Raw genomic sequence first — 22,894 nt, 5'->3', positions numbered from 1 at the left:
TCTTAGCTGGTTTAGGCTGGTATAGCTGATCTCCCACCCAAGCCAAGCTGGTCTTCACTGGTTTACGTTGGTCTCCTTGCCTGGCCAAGCTGGTCTTACCTGGTCTCCCAGCCTCACCAGATGATAAATGTCCAAAACCCCTCTATAACCAGCAAACAGCCTAAGTTGGTTTGCTGGCCTAAGATGGTTTAGGCTGGTCTAGCTGGTCTCATAGCCTGGCCAAGCTGGTCCTAGTTGGTCTCCCAGCCTAACCTGCTGAAAAATTTCCAAATCCCCTCTTAAAACTGTAATAAGCCTAATCAGTTGTACTGGTCTTAGCTGGACTCCCAGCCTGGAAGACAAACTAAAACCAGCAAACCAATTTAGGTTGGTTTAAGCTTTTTTCAGCAGAATGGAAAGAGATTAGAACCTCAGAGGTGAACAATGATGACCTCACTCCCTTGGTACAGCAAACAAGGGCCTTTGTTTTCCGGTGGATCTTTTATTGATGGTGTTGAGCTTGTGAAACGGGCCATGGAGACTTACACATCTCATGTCCAGATGCTTTGTGTACAGTGAAGGACAGATTCATGTTAAATGGAAGGTGCCTATGTGGCACTCCGGTGGCTATTTTTAGATGAACAAGTGTTTTTCTGCCATTGTTGAAGCTGTAGGGGAGACATCTTCAGTTGTCCTGTTTCACAGAGCATGTCATCACATCAACCTGACCCTGCTGTTTCAAAGGTCTGGACTCAATCAAAATAGTTGGCAGACAGTGTTCTGGTCAAATTGCTCAGTCGTTTAGGGATTTGGTGTGGAAAACTTTCCCTTGCACCTAGATGTCATGAGAACCAGCCAACATGTCTATTTTAAGACCACGGTTCTCACCTTCTCACAGAAATGTTACATGCAGTTGCATTTAAATTTACATGTATTCATTTAGCAGAAGCTTTTATCCAAAGCGACTTACAAATGAGGAATATAACTGAAGTGATTCATCCTAAGGAGTCAGTAATACGAGAAGTGCTGTAATACAAAGTTGCAAATTGCTCAGAGAAGCACAAGTAGAGAGAAAAGTGAGAGACAGTGGTAAAAGAATGGATTGAGATTTTTTTTAAGAAGAAGAAAGAAGTTATTGCGTTAGTAGCATTGGGTAAAGAGCTCGCAAAAGAGATGCGTCTTTAGATGTTTCTTGAAGGTGGCTAGAAAATCAGCTGCTCGGATGGAGTTTGGCAGGTCGTTCCACCAGTGAGGAACAGGGTTGGGAGGGTTACTTTTAAAACGTATTCCACTACAGATTACAGAATACATGCTGTAAAATGTAATTTGTAACATATTTCATTAGATTACTCAAGGTCAATCTAAATACTTTGGATTACTTCAACACTGGTAGATTTTTTTACTTGTTTTGACAATAAAAAAATCTGCCAGTATAGTAAGACAAAAAACACATGTTAAAAATATATTCTCTGAAAAAGCCTAAATATCTTTATATTTTATATAAATATCAGTGTTGCTTCTAAAACAAAATAAAGCAAACTGATCTTGTTTTAAGGATTTTTAGATATTTTACAGAAAAACAATACAAACATTCTCATCAAGGATAAGATTTTTACCTTAATATCAAAGGTCAAACTAGAGAAAAAAATATGATTTACCTGATAACAGGTTCATGTAAAATGGCTTGAAATAGCATTTTAGCTTAGCATATAGCAAAATGTTTACATGACAATTTACACAAGGTTTATTTCTGTTTCTGCTGCTCCAGACTTACTTCAAACTTACTTCTCTGTCTGCTCGTATGAATGTAACACATCTTAAGAAAGTGTTTCACCGCTGTTTAAATGCTCTTTGGATCGCATCTTTTATATGGATAAATGTTTTCCATCTGAATTGACTAAATATTAAATGGAACAAATGACAATAAAATGCAAAGTAATCTCTTCAGTAATCAAAATACTTTTTGAATGTAACTGTATTCTGATTACCAACTATTTAAATTGTAACTGTAGTGGAATACAGTTACTTATATTTTGTATTTTAAATATGTAATCCCGTTACATGTATTCCGTTACTCCCCAACCCATGGGAACAGTTGAAGTGAAAGTTCGGGAAAGTGATTTTGTGCCTCTGTGAGATGGTCTCACAGGGTGCTGCTCACCTGCTGATAACAAGCTTCTGGAGGGCACATAGACTTGAAGTAGCGAGTTTATTGTAGATAGGGGGGTGCAGAGTCACTGTAAGCGAACATCAATGCCTTGAATTTAATGCAAGCAACCACTGGCAACCAGTGCAGTTCGATGAAGAGGTGTGATGTGCACTCTCTTGGGCTCGTTGAAGACCAGTCATGCCGCCACATTCTGGAACAGTTGCAGAGGTTTGACTGTACATGCAGGAGGTCCTGTGAGAAGAGCATTGCAGTAGTCCAATCTAGATATAACAAGAGCCTGGAAAAGGATTTAAAGGTGCTGTAAGCGATTTCATAAGTTTTGCTGAATGTGTAATTCAATGCCCCAAACTCACGGCATTGGTTGAGCCAATGTTGAATGTTAGGCTGATCAAGATCCTCAAATAAACAGAGCAATGTTGAAAGCTATGAAAGCATCAATAGAGCCACAATCTTTACACTTTTTTGGTGGAATCAACCTACAAATGGCTTACATATAGTTGTCTTTGCACATTAAGCAGAAATATCATAGTAGAAAGTATTTTAACATAGAAAAAAATTACACACTTCAACTTAAACCAATGCACAATTCTCCCCAAAATCCCGCCCTCCAAAGAATTGTCAGCCACCCCAAATGTCAGCAAACTTGAATGCACAAGTGATTCAGAGACAGACTATGATAGTCCAAAGTGCCTAAGTCTGTCACAGAGACAGTTGTGACTTCATTGAACATCTAGTTCAATTATATTTGTTGGGTAGTAGGGACATTTTAAGGGACATGAAGGCACTTTTAAATGACTGATGTAATGTGATATTTTCATACATCAATGTAATAGGTTCATTAAGACATTTTCACTCTCTTCTAGTTCCCCCCAACCTGACTGTCCCACGAGGGAAATCACCCTTGGTTACTCAAGAGGGGGACACAGTAGAGCTCCAGTGCCTGGTTTCTGGCAAACCCAAACCCATCATCCTTTGGTCCCATGCCGATAAAGAAGCACCAATGCTGGATGGCAACATGCAGACTGAAAGCTACGATGGAGTTCTGCGTATCGTCAATGTCTCCCGCGAGATGACCGGCACTTACCGCTGCCAAACCAGTCAGTACAACGGCTTCAACGTCAAACCTCGAGAGGCCATCGTAGAGCTCATAGTGCAGTGTAAGTAATCAGAGTCATGTCAATTCAAACAAAGCAAAATGGATTTTGGAACTTCCATAATGCATGGTGATCACTGACTGTCAAGTTTAGTTTTGTCAGTTTTGCTAGGTTTATTAAAAAAACATACATATATACAGCAGGATTTAAAAGTCTTCATTGAAGATCTGGGATTAAAGATCTAATTTTACCCTGGAAATAAACTTAAGTTTTAGGATTTTGAAAATTTTAAACAAAGAAAAATCATAACTTAAAACGAATATGAAATACAAGATTCTGCAGTATTTCCAAGTCTCCAAACAAATAATACAATTTATCACAAATGGACTCAGACATTTGTATCCCACTGTGTAAGGTTGAGATTTGAACACGGGTCCCTTTGCATGCTAAGTGAAAATTGTCTTATAAGAACTTCTTTGATTGTATTGAAGAACTTCTTTGATTGTAAAGCAGTTCTTCTTATAAGCGTAAGGCAATTTTTGTTTAGTATGCAAGGGGACCTGGGTTCAAAGCCCAACTTTATACAGTGTGGTTGAAGAGTCCATTTGTGAAAATGCTGCTATTATTCCAGGGCACCAAGTGAGCCAAGACTACATCTGGTGTGCCCTCAAAACAAATAGGTGCATGATGCTCCTTGAAGTAATGGACACATTTGTTGCTTGTGTAGGATTGCACTTAAGTTTGACCTCATTAACTTATGTTCTGGCTAGAACATCCTGTGCTTAAGCTTTCTGTTGTGGTTGATTGGTAAAAAGCAAATCATTCTTTTTCTTGGGAAATAAATGGAAAAAGTGCAGGACATCATTAATTGTAATTACAGACAACCTCGGTTGAGCAAAGCACACTGCTGATTTTTTCACTGTGTCTCATTAAGACACACAGATTCAATTAGCGCAGGTGCAGAGGTTAATGTAATGTAATGAATTCCATATTATCATTGTATAACATGAATGAATTGCTTGAGAGGACTTTGTCTCAGTTTAACTCAAAAACAGGTGTATGAGAGGGTCAGATGTTGGTGTTAACGATCATTTCATCTTTGAGAAAGGTGGGGAAAAGAATTCTGGTGAAGGACGTTTTACCGTATTCTCTAAAGCCCTGGTTCATGATTTCATGGAATATCTAATTACAGTTTTACTGTAACTAATATGTATAGTGGATTTCAGATTTACGGTTCATTTAAAGTGTTTAAAGAGATTTTAATTAAGTGTCTGGCATTTTAGATATGTCAAATGTCACTAAGATCATTTTTTCCCTACAATGCACCTGCCATCTCATTAATAACTTTCACACTAATGAACATGTGGTAGAGCTAACGATCTCATACAAAGTGCTTGCAGAGGCAGATCTGTACAGTATACAGTATGTAGTTTTTTTATCTTGTTGGCTTTGTTCAGTGTATAGTTCTGTATATTTTAATGCAAGATATTCAGTTGATTCATCTCTTAACTACTCCACTGTACCTCCACCCAGCTAAGTGCTCTAAACAGGATGTGCATGACATGACAGTTGTCTGCTCTGTGCATTTTAGTTGAGAGTCGGCCAAGCCAGAGACCTCACATATTCTCACATACTTACACTTGGGCTGGGTGATATGCAGTGTATATAATGTGATGGTAGATATGTGTCAACTTGTAGAGATTCTATAGTGTTATACCACGGTATATCTGACTCGTAGCAGAAAAAATCCTAGTCTCCAAACTGTGTCACAGACTGGCACTTCCAGTATAGACAGCTCCATTGATTATAATGGCACTGATATAGAATTCAAATGATTTGTGGTCTAGGGATGTGCCGATACAATCATATGTATATATTAGAGCTGTCAAAACGTATGTGTTAACGTATGGGATTAGTTTCAAAAGTTTAACGTGTTAATTTTTCTTTATCACGATTAACGCATTTACCATTAATGCAGCATAAACCAGTATAAACACTTGTTGGAAGGGCAGAACCTTTTGCAGTGTGTTCGTCCGGAGTCATTACACTGATGCACACTTCACAACAAACACACGCTTCTGTGTCATTAATAAAATAATGGAGAAAGGACCTCTTAACACTATTGATGTACAAAACAAGCCCAGATGAGAATTGTGATATAAATCAAGTATTTTTCAGCCTATGAAAGGTGCATTTTAATTACCACAGAAGCACGACAAGTCTTAACTATCACCAATACGCAGAATGAGACGTGTTTGTCTGCAAGTGCTTTTCATGTGGAGTTTAAAGCGGCACTTGATGCTGGCTTGACCCCCTGACGCAAATCATGAACATGACTTCACGATTGCTGGATCAAAGTAGATAAATTTTGCGGAGAATGAGAGTTTAAGAGATTTAATGCCCATTGCAATGATGGGGAGACTAATACTTTCAATTAGTCAAACTCCCACTTAGACTTTGGGAAACGTATAATGTTACGTGAATTCATGCTGTTTTAGTAAATTTCTATCTTTATACTGTGGAAGGCTTTTTTTTTTTTTTTTTTTAAATGTTAATAAAGCATTATATTGTTACATATTGTTTTCTTTTCTTTCCTAAGATGTAAATAAATGCATTTTGACAGGAGAAGTATAAATAGTATCAAATTTAAGCACTTTCAAAATCTGTGATTAATTGCGATTAACTACAGAAAATTATGCGATTAATCACGATTTAAAACTTTTAATCGACTGACAGCAACGGGAAATAACGGGTCAGAAGCTATCCACCTTCAGCCATACTTCTTGTCCACATTGTTTTTTAGTTTACACTCTCAATCTACATAAATATTATAAAATATTTATTAATTATAATAAAATTTACCGAACATAAATATTTCTTTCTGACCATGAAACTGTATTTTGCATTATTTTATTAGGGGGAAAAATTCTGTCCTTGTAAACGTGTAGATAAAGTAACTGTGTCAAATTTGTAATGCTTATCATATCTTGAGGGGGTTGGCAAAACCCAGCACTAAGTCACACCATCACAGGTGTACAACTGTACATATCTGCCATGCTCCTGACATTCTTGCCAAGTTTTAATGTAGTGTCGGGATCCTGTCACCTGTCTTTTTGTTTTGGTCTTGTCTGTTTTTTCCCCATGTGCTCACTGTTTCTTGTGTTTGGTCCGTCCCTCTCATTTACCTTCTTATTAGTTTGATCATTGGTTCATTAGTGTCACCTGCCTTCCTTGTTTGCCCTCTCATTTGTTAAATGCCCCCACCTGTTTTCCTTTACCTTCTGTGTTTATTTATACATGTCTGTGTCATATCAGAGGCCTGTTACATGAAGCTATTTGAACAAACACAAGAGTTTCAGAGTAAGTTTCAGGTTGACAAAACCAGATAGAGCCAAACCTGTTTAGATTTTGTCCAGCAGTCTCAAGACGCTTGCTAGAAAATGTTCTTTGTCAACTCAGAGTTTGATCCTGAGTTTGTGCTTAAACCTGAAGCACGTGTACATGAATGAGCCATGTCTGCCACCAACAGCCAATGCGTGAAGCATGGAGAGTGTCAGCACCATTTACTTGGTCAGCACCAATTTTGTGTGATTTACATCCCCATTGGAGATCAAGAGATCATTGTGAAAGTATGAAGAAATTTGGAATGCCCAATTCCCAATGCGCTCTAAGGGTGTGTTCACATTTGTAGTTCGGTTCTCTTGGTCCAGACCAAAAAAGAAAATGATACTTTTAGTCCTGGTTCGCTTAGCATTCACACTGGCATTTTTAGCACAGAACCTAAAGATACAAAACAAAAGGCATAAGGATAAGTTCACAACCTGATTGGACAGCTTTTATAACGTATATTTTGCGACGGAACTTGCCAAACATCCAAAACAATGCTGGCTGCTGGGCTAAATGCACTCGTTGGGTTTATGTATATATGGTTGTATTTTTACCAGCTGAGAACAAACGAAGAGCTAATAGCTATGTGTAAAGGAGTCAAAACAGTGCCAGGAATTCCTCCGTTGCACACACAAACGAAGATATGCTGCAAGGAGATGGCGATTCCGACACCTGTCCCGAAATGTAATGGGCAACATATCTCCTATGATGAGAAGAACTAGGTATGATTGAGGTCAGTATTAAAGGCTAATTACTTCCTGTTACTGGTACGTTTAGATGTCTTTGGTTCATGCTGTGTTCATATATCAGTCGAACTGCACCAGAGTTCGTTTGGAAGCGGACTGAGACCAACTATTCAGGGGGTCTCAGTCCGCTTGTTTGGTGCGCACCAAGGTTCAGATGGCAGCGTTCACACTTGTTCAAATGAACCGCACTAACAGAGCAATCGCACCAGAGTTCGTTTTAATCGAACCAAACCTGCCAAGTGTGAACACACCCTAAGTTCTCATGGTGGCATAGTGGCTCGCTTCAATCCGTGTGGCGGAGGACAAATCTCAGTTGCCTCCACGTCTGAGACCGTCAATACGCGCATCTTATCACATGGCTTGTTGAGTGCATTACTGCAGAGACATAGCGTGTGTAGAGGCTTCACGCTATTCTCCGTGGCACCCATGCACAACTCACCACGCGCCCCACCGAGAGCGAACCACATTATAGTGACCATGAGGAGGTTACCCCATGTGACTCTATGCTCCCTAGCAACCGGTCCAGTTTGGTTGCTTAGGAGACCTGGCTGGAGTCAAAGTATGAAGAATTTAAACATTTGCACAGCAAGAAGTAGAACCGCTGCTGCTGCAGAAGTTTGAGGTGACTGCTGGGAAAAAAATAACGTAAGATGTAGTAGATTTTATATAGATTCACAATAAAAACATACAGGCTTATTAATTTTAAAAAGTATAAATCTATACATTTAAAATGTAAAAGCTTTTATATTGTGCAGGCCATGTTACTTGTGTGATAGCCTACAATAATTTTAACTGGTATATTTGATCTGAGAAAGACTCATCACACAATAAATGCATCTTTAAAGTGTGAGAATCACCTCACGATCACTTCTGCAAACAATTTTTTTTTTTTTTCGAGGTTTTTAGCATCACGCTCTATATACAGGTACGGTATGTAAAGAAATGCAAAGAAACACAATAATACATTTTTAATGTGCTGCTCAAAAGATAATATGTTCCCTGATCTCTCAAATAAACCATCTTAATATATTTAAGCTTAATATTTAAATATAAATCCATTAAATATTAATATTTACCTGTGAAGCACGCTTTAATTTGGAGCGAGAGTTACAGCCTGAGTGACTGTATTGTGTCAGATGTTAATTTACTCACAGCTGATTGGTTCAGGGTCTGTTTGCATTTTGCGACCTGTAACCCAGAATAAAACCTGTTCCGGAGCAGGTTAGCCATGTAGCGTAAATTGCAACTGGCGGTGAACACTGGTAAAAAATGACCCACCTTCTTGAGACCAAGAAAACAGAGTTTGCTCAAACTAAACTCAAACTTACCTGGATAGCCACTGAAACCGGCTTCATGCAACAGGCCCTGGTTTTGGCTGTGTTGATTTCCTATTGCTTAAATGCATTAATTAAAACTTAATGGATCAAAATATGAGAACTGATTTGATTTTTTTTTTTTTTTTAAGTTTTTTTTTTTTACTCGCTATTTGTCTGTTTCTGAGTAAAAATAAAAAAGGCACTAAAAATGTTCTTGCTCCGGCATTTTTGCCATTTCAAATGCCATCCATGTGTGATAACAGATCAGACCATTTATATTTGTGAATCAATGTCAATCAAAAAAATTATAATAATAGTCTAAAAAGTTGTCACAAAAGCAAAAGCGCATTCATGTACATTTTTGAAGCCGAGTACAAAAGCAATTCACAGAACTAAAACTAATCCATCTTCGGTGTATTTATGGTTGGAGGCTAGTATAAGGTCTGTGGGTGCAATTTAGAATTAGACTAAGAGGGATCAATAAATTATGAACAATTTAAAGGTACTACCATTGCCCGATTAATAAGTAATCATGTAATCCATAAAAAGTAACTAATTAGAAACATAATTTTAAAAATGTAATCTAAACTAATTACAAGTACTTGATTTTTGTAATCTGATTATATAATCCAGATTACATGTACTCTGTTACTACCCAGCACTGGTTACCCATTACTCATTTTCTTTGTCGTGACTGTATGTGTTTTATTTTTCTCTAATTAAGTAATCACGTTTCTGCCTGCGATTGAGCTCTTCCTGTCCCAGACCTGACAATATCTGTTGTTTTTGCAACAGCTTCAAATGTGGCTCATTCATTTTTAATATGTATTACTGCTTTTGAGTTATTTGTTGATTATATGACTTTATTGTGATCTATACTGTTACCAAGATATATAATTATTCATCCCATAATGATTTTGGTCATATCGCCCACCCCTAGCTCACATGTATTAAATTGTGTTTATATTGAACAGAAATTTAAATTACCTTCTTAATATGCTACTAGGTATCTATAGTGCATTATACTTGCAAAAAGTACACAAGATTTAATTAAAAAAAGTGCACATGAGGGAACATAGCCTGACAAAATACTCAGCATTTAAATATACATAATTGCTAAAACTGGATAGATCCACAAAAATATCACACTGCCATATTTTTAAAAACTTCACTATATTAACTTGTGTCAGCGTTTTACTTCTTTAGTTTCTCTGGTTTTGTCTAAAGCCAGATTGGTCTGAAATCTTTGTGTGTTTCCTGTTGTGCTCTGAGTCAGTGATTTTGTTTGTTAGTCACGATTCGCTGCTTTTATTTTGTTACTCTGTAATTGGTCTCTCTCCCTGAGCTTTGTCTTTTGTTACAAACTACTATGAATTCAGCATGTGTGATCATTATGTCCTGTTTAGGTGAATCGAATAATCCTGACCTTTGCATATTGCACAAGCTTACTGAAAACTAATGAACACAGTCCAGTCAGTGCTATAGACCATCTTATGAAATTTGTTTAAACTCATCATACGTTGCTCTAGGATTTATTTATTTATTTACATAAAAGAAGAGTCTCTTGAAATCAAATCATATTTTTGCAGTGAGGGAAATTCTTGTCACTTTTCCTCAGCTTTATGGGTTATGATAATATAATTCGGAGTGCAGGTTTAACACTACTCTCTAAAGAAGTACCTTGTCAATTTAAGATCACTGATGACTGTTTTAATCTTAGCTATTGCATGGTGGTTTAATTATCGTAGGTTTTAACACAATTCGGATCCCCTTTTAACACTTTATTCCTTTGGAATTTGCTTAAAGGAACAAAATTAAAGTTCTGTCATAATTTATTCACCCTCATGTCATTCCAAAGCTGAATGCTGTTATTTGTTTTTTGGAACATGCACTAAAGGATAAATGTATTTACGCTTCACTTGCCATTCAATGACAATTCATAGTGATAATAGCTTTTAAGCTTCATAAGGACAAATAAACATCATATATGTATAATAAAAGTAGCCCATATGACTCACTTTATTCCAAATCTTCTGAAGCCAAACAACATCTTTGTGTGAGGAACTGATCTAAATAAAAGTAATTATTTACTGATAATCTTTCTCACAGGCTAGACGTGATCTTTGGCACAAGTTAAGATTATCAGTGAATAACAACTTAAATTTCAATCTGGTCCTCTCTTCCTCCTTATGAATACTCTGAATACAGCGCACAAGTTGTATGGACTATATTTAGGTATATATTTTTTTGTCCTTTATGAACTTGACAGCCACTGGTCACCTTGAACGTGTGGCAAGAGCTGCGAAAAAATTCTTCCAAAAAATTGCTTTTGTATTCCATGAAAAAAAAAGGGTTAAACGATGTAAAGGTGAGTAAAAAATGACATAATTTTCATTTTTGAGTGAACTATTCCTCTACATGTGTTAGACACTGTTGGTTTGACATCCCTACAGATTTCTTTGCACCATTACTTTGAAGCAGCCATATACAGTAAGTTACATCTCTCCCAATCAGCTGCACATATTGCATGACAGAGTAATCTAATGACAGATACAAGCTCTTTGGTGAAGCCATCATTTCCTGCTAAGCAGAAACCCAGCTACCTAAAGCATGAGCTGGTCAGAACGAGTGACTGTATTTGATGACTCATTCTCTACCACTCTAACTTATGTCATCTCTCCCTATGTGATAAAGGCTGTTTTCTCCCCCTCTCCCTTACTGTTACAGACAGAATGAATGGGTGGGGGGGTTGGATAATCCTAATGCTGCAGTCATTACTTGCAGAAGGCCGAGGCACAAATGTCTGCCAGTGGATAATGTCTGCTTATGTCTGTGACAGCTGAACGGGTCCTGCAGTAAGCATTAGAACTGCAGAGGCGGAGATAGACAGAGAGAGAGAGAGAGAGTCAGTGAAGAAAGGTGGGGTAAGGAAGTATGAAGAAAGATGGGTATAGTCTGTTAGATTAGAAAACTGAGGAAGGAAAAATGATAACAGAGAAAGAGAAAATGATAACAGAAAGAGATGGAATAAGAAATTATGCAAAGATACAGAGGAAGGAGTTCAGAATGTGTGTGTGCGAGTATGAGAGATAAAGGTTGGGGGGCTGGGTTGGTTGGGTTGTCCAACAGAGAAATTGCCCTGGATTTCATTCTGTCAGAGTGCTTCTAATCTGCATTACTCTGTTATATTGGTAATAAAATGAAACTCGCACTGTTTCTCCCATCCGTCCCCTCCCATCACAAAACAAATAGTCTAGAGGTTAATGCCTAAGGGCCATCTGCTGACATGGCCCTTGGCTTTTTCCCTTATTTTCCCTGGCATTTAATCAGGATAATATCATTTCTGGACAGTATTAAAAGCTAAACAGTAGAAGCACATTTCTGGACAGTATATGTGTCCATCTGGACTGTTACTTGCTCTGGCTTGTCTTCTGACCTCCGTAGACCTATTCAGTTCTATATATTGGTTGAGAGGATAATGCAGTGCTTTATGTAATGACAAATTAAATGTGGAATTTAGAATAAATATTGGAAAGGCTTTTTTGGCTGGTTCAAATGGTGAGACATATTGTTGGGTTATCCCAACATTTCTCACAAATTAAACCATGCAACTGTTAGAACCGTCTGAAATTAGTCACTTCTCTCCAAAGTGTCCCAGAGGGCTGGTCTATGTACCACCGCTTATTAATGTGCCTCTTTTCAAGTCAATATTAACCCTTTAAGCTCGGATTGGCCCTGGCCCGCCGAGAAAAAAATTATTTTCAAAATATTAATAACTACAGTCTTGACCAATACAAAATAGTTATTGTTTTAAAGCTTAGAAGCTGTACTTTACAATGCATCACAAAAACATCAAACTAATCAAATAGCCATGTGTCATATGTCATTGTAAAAAATATAGCGAGTAATTGCTAAGTATATCTAAGTATATGTCTTTGACATACATGTTACATGTAAACATGTGTTGCTTATAAGCTGCGTTTTCGCTTATAACTTCACGTAAAATAAACAAAACATACAATATCACATACTGTTACTTAGAGAAGGGGATTCCCATTAAAACAAGCCCACACACAACGTAATCGGATGCATAGATCATTAGAAAATCCACATGAAGCAAAATCTGCGCACAGCACATAATGTGCTATCTGGCTAAAAACATGTTGCAGCTTTCACGGACCAGATGACTTCATCAGAAATTATGTAGTACATTGTCCAAAGTCATGGAATGCTAAACCAATCATATTAGGATTCAGGTGGAAGTCATCCAAATATGGGCAGAGAGGATTGTTCACTCTAATTACATATGGCCACCAGGAGATGGTGCCTAGTATGTGTATGACACCGACTCAGTGATGGCTCAAATGACACATAATTGAAATGAGATCTCGTTACTCATGCCTGGATGCTTTGAAGAGAGAGCATACCTTTAGTCGTTGTTGTATTTGCATGTGTAATTAGTTCTTATGTACAATTATTATGTTTAATTGTTTGCAGACGTTTTTGGACACTAGAATAAATTATTTTTGTAATGCTATAACTTTTTATTGCTTTGTCATATCAACACAAACATTTACTCTAGTACTATGGAAGCCATGGTGTGCCGATTAAAAAAAGAAAATAAATGTGAAAATAAAGGTGTGAATAAATAAACCAATTTATAAATGGACAAATAAATAGACACATTTAAATGTGTTTATTTAATTCACATTTAATAATGTAATTATATTTAACAATAAAGTTGTGCATCAATAAATCATATATTTAATTCATGTTTAAAATGCAATTAAATGTAACAATATAATAACACATTAATAAGTCATTTTTAAATGCACCTTTTAACTTGCATTTTAAAAAACATTTGGCAAATGCTTTTCTTCATTCATTTGCCAGTTGCTTTTCTTCATCTATTTGCTAATGGCTTTTCTTTTTCTTTTTACTTTGGCTTTTCTTTATCCATTTGACAATCAAGTTTAAAAATGCCACTGGACAATTTACCCATGGGAGCAACCAATTAACTTTCAACACAGTTTTAAGACACACCCCTCTCCCACGTTCCACTCGGAGGAGATGTAAGATGTTCTGTCATTGGACGGCAATTGATAGAGGTTTACTTGGTCTATGAAGCCTGCGCAAAAGAAACGAATGCAAGGCGTATCATAAGTTAACAGTCACTTGTAGCTGCAGCAGTTAAATGCCGAGCACAGCCCTCCCCGAACGTGCACAGTGATACATGTCCAGGAAAGGAGCCGGAAACTGCGATGCCGTCAACAGAACAAATCTGTGCCACTGACTGAAAGCATGTGGCCGCCATGCTAGCGCTCCACCGGCGTGAAGTACTGAGCATGTCATTTTTGGCTCTTTTTTTTTTTTTTCAACAGTTTCTTAGGCTGAGAGTCTCAGAATTTATCATAACCTATATTATTAAATGTTTTGTAAAGTTTTGTAAATACACCCCTCATCTGCTATTGATCAAACAAAGAGTCCCGTCCCCAACTCCCACCATTTGTTGAGTAGTGTTTTTGGGGCGGGTCTAAACGGGTTGCTCAAAACAAACAGAGGAATTTTCAAAGTTCCACATAGGATAGGATAAATTATTTTAACATTGAAAAAGTTACATTAGCTTTAAATTCATGTTGATTTTAAATAACATCTGGTATTTACCTTACTTAATTTGACATCATAGTAGTGTTGATGAGACAAGAAGCATATTTTTGGGATAAAAAACAATAAAATATATTTTTTTATATATAATTCTAATATTTCTCACCAATTAAACTATGTAACTCTTATAATATGATATACTGTATAAAAGTCACACTATCCTAAGTGTCCATAAGAGCTGATCTAGGGGTCGCCTCTGCTATTAATATGCTTGCCTTTTTAAAATAACCTCAGGGATGTAACTTCCCCACTATATCAGCCATCACTTTGTAATGTTAGAACAATAGTTAATACAAAATGGTCTTCTCTTACACGCCACGACATTTTACAGTCTTAACCTAATTTGCCCTTTTGTTTGAAGTGGATTAGGGATTCAAACAATATATGGAGTTACCCATGCCCCTTCTATATGGGCTTTTTGACATCTTGTTAACATGGGAGATTTCACTGTGAAATTATGAATTTATCATTGGCTTAACAATTTTTTTATTATTATTATTGGCGGCCACTCAGCCACATCATCATAAAGCTGCAATATAAGTTTGCATTATCTTTTCATCAAGAAGCATGTGTATGATCCTTATAGAAATCTCAGCTTGTGCCTCTGATAATAACTATGGTGACCCCCAACATCAACCTCTCTGCACGTAGCTCTCAGCCTCCTGTTATCATTCAGTTTAATTGCTCCTCAAAAACCACAGCGCTCGCTCCAGTGCTCGGGATGACTGCCACTGACTTTGAACTCCTGCTCTGATGGAAGGCTAGGTTGAAAATTAACTGCCTGAGGTCATATGGAGACCAATAGACCATACTTGCATCTGTGTCTGGGTTTTGTCTGTCTTTGCTTATCTGGACTATTGTTGACTTTGGTTTTACTCTCTGCTTGTTTATGCCAATTTACAAAGTAGCCAGAACCCCACAGATGATAATGGAATTGTGTACTGCATTCTGAAGAGCTATTACAATATACAGTACTGTGCAAAAGTCTTAGGCACATAAGATGTTTCACAAAAGCATTTGTCTTATGATGGTTATTTTATCCTCAGCTTTAGTGTGTCAATAGGAAATATAAATGTTAGACCCCCAAACATTATTTTGGCAAATAGAAAAGATTAGAATAGAAGAACAGGGAGCCCTGCAACAGATGTCATGGCCCCCACAAAGCCCCCCCACTGAACATCATGTCAGTCTGAGAGTACAAAGAGACAGAAGCAATTGAGACAGCCTAAATAGATAGAAGAACTGTGGCAAATTCTCCAAGAAGCTTGGAACATCCTATCTGCCAACAACCAAGAAAAACTGTGTCCAGGTGTACCTAGGAGAATTGGTGCTGTTTTAAAGGCAAAGGTGGTCACACCAAATATTGATTTAGCTTTTGTGTTTACTGAACTTTGTATGACATTAAGTGATAAATGAAAACTATATGTCATTATTTTTGAAGACATCCTCACTATGCAACATTAAGTGCCTAAAACTTTTGCACAGTACTGTATTTGTAATTGATTACAAAAATGTGTGACTACCTTTGATGGATATGTACACTTCCAGTGAAAAAGTTGAGACACTTAATTTGTTTCTCAAGATCTTAATCTTTTGATCTGAAAGCTTGTTTAAATGCCTTAAATTATTTTTGTAGACAAATGTAAATTGTGTCTACAGTATGTACAATTTTGTATACAGTACTAACATTTTATTTTATTTATTTACTTATTTCTAAATGAATGAGTTAGACCGGATAGTGTAGGAAAAGCAGCCAAAAAGGGGAACTCCTTAAAAACAGATACGTTGAGCTATGGTGCTCATACAGGAAATACAGGTTTGAGTCTGGCCTGAAATGTTCCTGGTACTATTCTTTCTCTCTCTCTCCTCAGTAGTTTCCTGTACCCTCTCTTCTGTCCCTGTCAATAAAAAAGTGGCAGAAAAGGCCCACATTCACATTGTCACTGTGGGAACTTCCTCTGTCCACTACCATTGTGTCAAGGTATGCTGTAATGCGTCTGTGCCTTTGTAAAAATTTTGTTTAAAACAGCAATTTTAGAATAGCAGCAGAAAATAAGTTAGCTAGAAGCAGAGATCTGACTTAATATCTAGTGTCCAGACCAAATACCACTACATCCTGGTGTATTTTCAATGCATTTGAACCCAATTATCTCCTGTCACTTACTGAGAGTCCACATGGACGCCCCACCAACCAAACAACATAGCCAACCCTTTCCAGTCGAGAGGTTAATTAAAGTCATTTTCCAAGCATGAACCCGGCAAAAACTACCCATCCACAATTACCATACAGACAATGATTGCCACAAAACCAATGACTGTGACCAATAATCGGAACATCATTGTGTAAAGTTTTTGCAATAGGCGAACAGCTGCTGACTGCAAAGGTCAATTGGCACTCTTGTCATTGGTCGCATACATTTGATGTAGGGCTACACACACACACACACACACCAAAAAAGGAGAGAAATAGGGAGGGAGTCAGTTGAGCTTATATTGTCATTTTCTCAGAAGCAGTTTTCACAGACAGCTGTGTCTATCTCATTAGGACAAGACATTTTCTATAAAACTACAAGTCTTGTCCTTTGCACAGTGCAAAATGCCTGACTTACAGTTGCATGGGACTCTATTTGAAGAGTAGAAGGGGGAAAAGTGTTTGTTTTTTTGTTTGTTTTTATCACAGAGGATGTGGTTGGACTGTCTCAACCACATTCTGCCATGAGATTAAATTTTGATAATGGATTCTTATATCGTCATGTTAGTTAAGCAGATATGATGGATATGACTGCCATGCACCTTGGACTTTTAACACCTTGGACTGAAGTAAGTTTTAATTGTGTCTAAATGTGGCAAGGCTGACTGATTATTAATGAGCTAATATATTTTAATGAAGGGATAATTGCAGCTAAACCTTGACAGTAGCAACCCACCCTCTCCGCTTCTCTCTCAAAAGGCTGCAGGGTAGAAGAAGAAACTTCTTGAGATGATTCCATCCACTCTCTCATAGGGGTGGGAATAAGCAGGGATCTTATGATAAGATATTATATCGATATCTTGGTCATCCCTGCTGAAAAGATCAGCTTAAACGGCATGCAATTCCCCTGCTGGTCTAGGCTAGTTTATGCTGGTTTGGGCAATCTAGTCTAGCTGGTGGTGGACCAGTACAGCCATGCTGTTCACCATCAAAACTTGCCTAGTGAAGCTGGTCCACCAACTTTTCCTGGTTAGTGCTGGTGAGTGTGGCAAAATGTTTGCATGTATCACAGAAGTTCCAAGTTGAAATCCCACTGAGACGACATATCAAGTTTTAAATAAAAATAAATCTACCTCCCTACTCGAAACCTTAAACCTAAACCTAACTGATGGTTTCAGAAAAAGCAAATGTGATATGAAAAATAAAATTAATGCAGCAACCACTTCATTTTGTGGTGCTTCTATAACACTTTCGACTACTATCAGTTGAGCTACTGCACAATTTGATTGTACCCGAATAAGCTTCAAAGTGTAGTTGGTTATGTAATGCAAACGTTTAAAATGTATTGCCTTACAAGCAGTGCTAGGTGTAATCCAATTACAAAGTCATTGGTTACTGTAATCGAATTATTTTTTGTCAAAAAAATTGTGCAGTGCATTACGTTTTAAATACTTGTAATTAGACTACAGTAAACTTTCAATTAATTTAACTACTTTTAAGTACATTATAGGGTTATTCTTATTTCGAATATATTATTTATGTAGAATACATAAATTATGGCCCTGTAATGAGTCATTGTGAAGGAGAAATATGAGGTGCTCTGTGTATGACTTGTGTGGAACAATGAACAAGAAAGAAATTTTGACAATTTGTTGAGCGGAAAAAAAGTGTTTTAGAAAGTAACTTAAAAGTAAAGTAATTAGTAATGTTATTACTTTTACAATTAAGTAATCAATAAAGTAATCTTATTGCAGTTTTAGAGAAATAATTAGTAATTTGTAGTGGATTACTATTTTAAGTAGCTTACCCAACACTGCTTACAAGTCATGTGCTATAGTAAAAGTGCCCTTTTCTACTCATGAAAGGGAATAAAAGTCATCGCTTGTTTTAGCGCCTCTAGTGTATATTTGACCAGGAAACTACCACAATGCTGTACGTACAAAGAGCCACATAAAAATAATTTTGTACATTTGGTATAGTAACGTGTTTCTATGAAACCAGGTTGTGTATAGAGGATCTGTACGGACATCCTTACAAATTAAACAACAACTTCTTAGCTCATTCTGAGTTGCATTTTGGTCGAATAGAAATAACTGAATATTTGGGCCAATGCTGCTGCGTCTTCTCACACACTTGTTCTGAGTGGTGCTCAGTTTCTTGTTTTTTTCCTCCAGAAATATGAATGTGAGAAATGTGACTATAAATACTGATTCTTGATGGAAGAATATTAATACAGTATTGTGAGGTAAAATATTGCAGTACTGAAATATTATTTTCTTCCATCTCTACTGTCTTATCAGAGAGGCAGAAATTCTGTTTGTTTCCACAGTCTCATTTTACTGCAGTTTTTCCTAACTGAGGGTGATAAGTTATTGCAACTTGGACAAGTTTTAAATCTAACTGATGTAAGCTTTGAGAAGCTGCTACATGAGAGAGCTTCAAGAGAAAATGACAAAGAACTGGGACTACACATATGCAAATAGGGATTCTTATTCGGAATATAAGAGCAGTTTGAATCCTCATCATGAGGGGATAAAATTGGCATCCTGATTAGTGGTGTGGAACTGGGATAAGCGCTGTAGAATAGGAGGAATATTCCTTTCCTAGGATGACACGGTGTTAGTGTTCCATGCTCGATGTACGCTTAGCATGGCATTCAAAGCTGGCTGCCAGCCTAATTAGCAGAGAGCTAATTTATCCCCAATAGTATTAATTTATGAAAAAGAGAGTATGCTCATGGAAAAAAAAAATAATAATCCAGAGTGAAATTCAAAGTACTATCACAATTCATGCATCTGGCTTTTAGTAGTTCCCTATGAAACTTACCAAAATAGGACACAAAATGACATCATTGCTTTAATTAATATTGGACGCAGATTGATATAGAAGGTCCTCTTGAGGCTTGTTAATTAATAGGTTTTAACACTCTTGTGTACATGCAAGGCTGATGTCATGTTATGTCATGTAATTACATGTTGCACAACATTCTCCCTTACAGATCAGATGGAAACGCTTTTGTGCAGCTTAACAATCATAATGTCTCCACTTTATAACTGCTGTCATCTGAACTATGTGTAATTAAGACCCTTAATAATGATGCACAATACAAGATGACTAAAATTTAAGCATGAATTCTCTCAGGATGTAACTAGCTATGAATTCTACAAGAATGTTGTGCCAGAGAGCAGGTCTGGGCGATATAGCTTAAAAAATTATATCTTGATATTTTTCACCTGATATTCGACATATATCTCGATATTTATGTATTTCTATAAAAATTACTGATAAAGATGATTTATTTTTATTTTTTTTCAGTCTAAGGAACCATAATTTTAATCAAAAAGCCATTGTTGCCAAGTACTGTAGATCTGTGCTTGAAGTAGGCAAGCACAGATCTACCGGTACTCACCGGTACGCAGTACATGCTAGTGTTGGGTTCGAGTACGAGTAAAGTCTGAGTCTTTAAACAATTGAATCCGAGCCCAAAAGGGGCCGAGTCAGACTCAAGACCGAGTCCATAACAGGCTGAGTTCGAGTTGAGTCCAAATGAATCTGTTCAAGAATCTGAATTAAAATTGTAACCGTAAAATCAACATTAATATTTTAAGCTTATTTTAACATTCACCACTAAGAAAAACAATGTCAATATAATTGCAAAAAACTAATTTTTAATATCCAACTCAACAAATTTCAAAGTGGTTTCAGAATGAAGGCATATGCTTTAGGTGTATAAAGACAAAACTGTCCTTCAACACACTTCTTATTGCGTTCTGTTGACATTTCAATTATTTGTTGCTTTTTCCCCTCCACTCAAACATAGATTAAAGAAAGTGAAAGCTGCGTTAGTCATTACAACCAGAGTTATTATTATTTCGAATTTTCATTTAGTTTTTATTTCTACTTCATTTTCAATTTGTCCATTCAATTTAGTTTAGTTTTATCTAACATTATGTGTGAAATACATTTACGGTAATTAATTAAATACATTTAATGTGTTTAATACATTTAATAAATGGTAATATTAAAACATTTAATAATGCCCATAAAATTAAATACAACAACAGAAAATAAAAACAGAAAAGATACCATTACAAAAAGATATTTATATAATACAGTACTACACTTCACACTTTTCAGTCCTCCTGCTCCTCGTCCAAGTGTAGCCTGCTTCGCTAAAGTCAAGATCAAACTCACCTTGGGCTGATGTTTCATTCTTTTCACATTATATTTAGTATGGTTAATAGGTGAATAGAGACTTCTCCCCTCGCTTGTGTTCTTTATTGTATTTTCTGACTTTTTTGCCATTGAAACGCAATGGTAAAACACAGAGGTTGCTCTACAAATATGTGACATTGTACAATTTCCATCATGGTCTATTTCATCTGTCATATTAGTTTAAATGTCCCTGATACGTAGTAAATTAGATTTTGTCTCGATATAGTAAACATTTTCAGTTAGAAATGACTTTGCATAGTAAGCGTGAGCTGAAAAAAAATGTGTTTTATTTAATAATTTGCAGAGTTGGGGAACATACTTTTTGAAGTGTATCTAAATATTCTTTCTCAGTTTTCATAAACACTAACCCTACATTGTATGTTTTTATTTTCAAAGTAAAGTTAATCAAAACCTTTGTTAGTTGAGGGTGTGAGGTCATGTTTGTTCTTCAGCCAGATCTTAAGAAGGAATTTATGGCCAGACCTTAAAAATGTTAATTAAGTACCTCTTTTAATGTAATTAAATAATCTTTTAATGTAAATAAACACGTTATTATCAATTTTGTTTTTCATGTTAACATGTTATTTACAATAAAAGTGTTAGGTAAGATAAGTACAGAAAAAGTTTGGACCCAGTTGAGCAACAGTCTCACTGTATCATATATTTAAAAAAACAATCAAGTTTAATATATATATTTTTTAAACCAAGTTTAATACTAACAAGGGGAGTACCTGCACTTTTTTCTTCCACTTCAAGCACTGCTGTAGATTGAAAATATATCTTGATATTTTTCACCTGATATTCAACATACAGTATATCTCAGTATTTAAGTATTTCCACTGAAATTGCTTAAAAAGTTGATTTTTTTTTCTCCAAAGGAACCATAATTTTTATCAAAAAGCGAAGTACTGTAGATAGAGTACAAATCTAATTTAAAATAGTTAAGTCATGTTTTCCACGCTGTTTTTCACTAAATAAACACTAGGTTGAATATTAATAATTTCACTCATATACACCAATATAACAATGCATGGTAATAAAACAAGAATGTCTACCCACATACAGTATATTTTTACTAGAACTTCTCAATATATGGTAAACGCCACTTTTTTGAGTGAGAAAGCAAACAAATAGTTTTTAATTGATTAATTGAACAGAGCAGTTTTATTCAAGGAAATGATCACAATAATAAACACAATTTTTGCATACTTGTGAGTCGCGAAACAAGGAAGGATCTTGAAACTAGTCTAATGACACAGCCTTTTGGAAATTAAATAGTCAAAAAAAACATTAAAATCATCAAATTTTATTTAGCAAATCGCAAATTATGCAAAATCATCGAGAATTTTGCAACCAATCATTTTCTCCATTTCAGGGCAGGGGGCGAGACATTTCTAGCATTTACAGTGAAATGTTGATGTGCATTAAACATATTTATGCATTTAAACACAACTTGGGCTATTAAAGGGATAGTTCACCCAAAAATGAAAATTTTACCATCATTTTCTTCTGCAGAATATAAAGATTTTTAGAAGAATATCTCAGCTCTGTTGGTCCTTACAAAGCAAGTGAATAATGACCAGACATGTGAAGCTCCAAAAATCACATAAAGGCAGCATAAAAGTAATCCATAAGACTCCAGTGGTTAAATCCACATCTTCAGAAGCGATATGATATGTGTGGGTGAGAAACAGATCAATATTGAAGTCCTTTTTTATTATAAATCTCTACTTTCACTTTCACATTCTTTCACATTTTGTAAGTGAAAGTGGAGATTTATGGTAAAAAAAAAAAAAAAGAACTTAAATATTGATCTGTTTTTCACCCACACTTATATCTCTTCAGAAGACATATGTTAAATAACTGTCCATTTACTTGCATTGTAAGGACCAACAGAGCTGAGATATTCTTCTAAAAACCTTTGTTTGTGTTCTGCAGAAGAAAGTAAGTCATACACATCTGGGATGGCATGAGGGTGAATAAATGATGAGAGAATTTTCATTCAGTTGGTGAACTATCCCTTTAAAGTGTGAAAATATTGACTGCACCCAGGCCAAGTAAACTGAGTTGTCCTGTATTTAAATAAACAATGTCATTTTTGACATTGGTGCTTTTACTCTGTGATATATCAG

At 36.2% G+C, this 22,894-nt stretch overlaps 1 protein-coding gene across 1 annotated transcript in view; it reads left to right on the top strand.

The window, feature by feature from the left end:
- Positions 1-22,894, top strand: part of LOC127454821 (MAM domain-containing glycosylphosphatidylinositol anchor protein 2-like) — a 205,662-nt gene that overhangs the window by 114,211 nt on the left and 68,557 nt on the right. Inside the window, exon 8 of the mRNA XM_051722271.1 lies at positions 3,013-3,306. Coding sequence (XP_051578231.1) covers positions 3,013-3,306 — 294 coding nt within the window. The remainder of the gene's footprint in view (positions 1-3,012; positions 3,307-22,894) is intronic.

This window comes from Myxocyprinus asiaticus, chromosome 17 (genome assembly GCF_019703515.2).
Source record: "Myxocyprinus asiaticus isolate MX2 ecotype Aquarium Trade chromosome 17, UBuf_Myxa_2, whole genome shotgun sequence".
Taxonomy (NCBI): domain Eukaryota; kingdom Metazoa; phylum Chordata; class Actinopteri; order Cypriniformes; family Catostomidae; genus Myxocyprinus; species Myxocyprinus asiaticus.
The sequence above is the reverse complement of the archived record's forward strand: the minus strand, read 5'-3'. Positions and strand labels throughout refer to the sequence as shown.